We start from the raw sequence: 1301 nt of genomic DNA on the forward strand, positions 1-1301 counted from the left end.
GTCCCGGCCTCTTCCAGCCCGCACCAGGCTCCCTCGCTGCCCACGCTGAGCACCGACGCTGGGTAAGGGGCTGTTGCTGCTGGCACTGGTTCCCAGCTGTTGCTGGCACTGGTTCCCAGTTTGGGTTACAGATAAACCTCTCAGTGCAGTGCTAGTTTAACGGCTCCTTAAGCACCGCAGACGGTGGGGGTGGCTAAAGGGAGGCTGGGCGAGGAAAACGGCAGCAGGCTCCGTGACATTCTGCTGTGCGTGTCGCCAGAGACCCGTCAGATGCGATGAACCCTGTCAGAGCAGGCGTCTCCGCACCGGGCGGGTGCTCCAGGACCGCGTTGCCATGGTGTGCTCTTTCCTTCAAGCTGTATCCCTGTGAACCGAAGGGTTTGGAAGGACCCGTCCATATGGAGTGGGCTTGCCCCAGGGTTGCGATTGCCACCTGGGAGGGGGCGACTGAAAAACTACTTATTTTCTTCTGTGATCAAAAAAGTTGCACTTTCTAACTCAGGTTTTCATCCCTGGGCTGTGGCAGAGGAGCTGGTTATGAGTATTTGGTTATTTTTGAGGTGTAGCTGTGTTTGACCGCCTGCTGCTGAGGCCCTCCCTGTCCGCTGAGTCAGGCCGTGCTTGGGGCCAGCCCGCACACGGTCACAGCCCGCCCGGGGAACACCCGCTGCTACCTGCACGGTGCGGGGTGAGCCCAAGGTTCGCCTGTCTCCTGAGGAAGGAGCCTGGCAGGACGAGGAATTACAGCAACGACGCTGGGGAACGGTCTGTGGCAGTTTGGTCTGCAGCAGGGCTCCAGGGCAATGGAGAAGAGGAGCTTTGCTCTGCACACTGCTCCGCTCTCGCCAGCGCTTCGCTTCTGCCCCCCGGCCGTCGGCGTTCACCTGCTCGCAGGTTCGACCAGATTTCTTCTCCTTGCTCTGGGGCCAGGAGTGTCAAACGGGCCGGTCTTCTTTCTGCAGCGATTGACGAGTACAAGCCCCTGGATGCCACCACAAACCCGTCTCTGATCCTGGCTGCTGCCCAGATGCCGGCTTACCAGGAACTGGTGGACAATGCTGTGGCCTATGGCAAAAAGCTTGGCGGGTGAGTAACGAGGGGATTCCTCGCTGTACTTAAGATGCCTTATTTCAGCAAGTGGTGTTTGGAACTACTACTTCTCCTCCTGTACGCGTGGGTTTGTGCCCTGCCCCAACAAGAACCTCTTTGGCAGGTTTCTGCTGCGCTTCGAAGCGCGTGACCCTTTCCCCATCGAAATGTGGCCTCTCCTGACTGCCCAGGGAGGCTCTATCGAGGTGACA

The 1301-nt window shown here is 59.0% G+C and overlaps 1 protein-coding gene across 1 annotated transcript in view; it reads left to right on the forward strand.

Annotated features, from left to right (window-relative positions):
* Positions 1-962: 962 nt before the first annotated feature.
* TALDO1 (transaldolase 1) overlaps positions 963-1301 on the forward strand; it is a gene marked incomplete at its 5' end in the record, with an annotated part of 4681 nt that continues 4342 nt past the window's right edge. The window contains one exon of the mRNA XM_010133508.1: positions 963-1086. Coding sequence (XP_010131810.1) covers positions 963-1086 — 124 coding nt within the window. The remainder of the gene's footprint in view (positions 1087-1301) is intronic.

This window comes from Buceros rhinoceros, unplaced genomic scaffold (assembly GCF_000710305.1).
Source record: "Buceros rhinoceros silvestris isolate BGI_N320 unplaced genomic scaffold, ASM71030v1 scaffold18020, whole genome shotgun sequence".
Classification (NCBI taxonomy): domain Eukaryota; kingdom Metazoa; phylum Chordata; class Aves; order Bucerotiformes; family Bucerotidae; genus Buceros; species Buceros rhinoceros.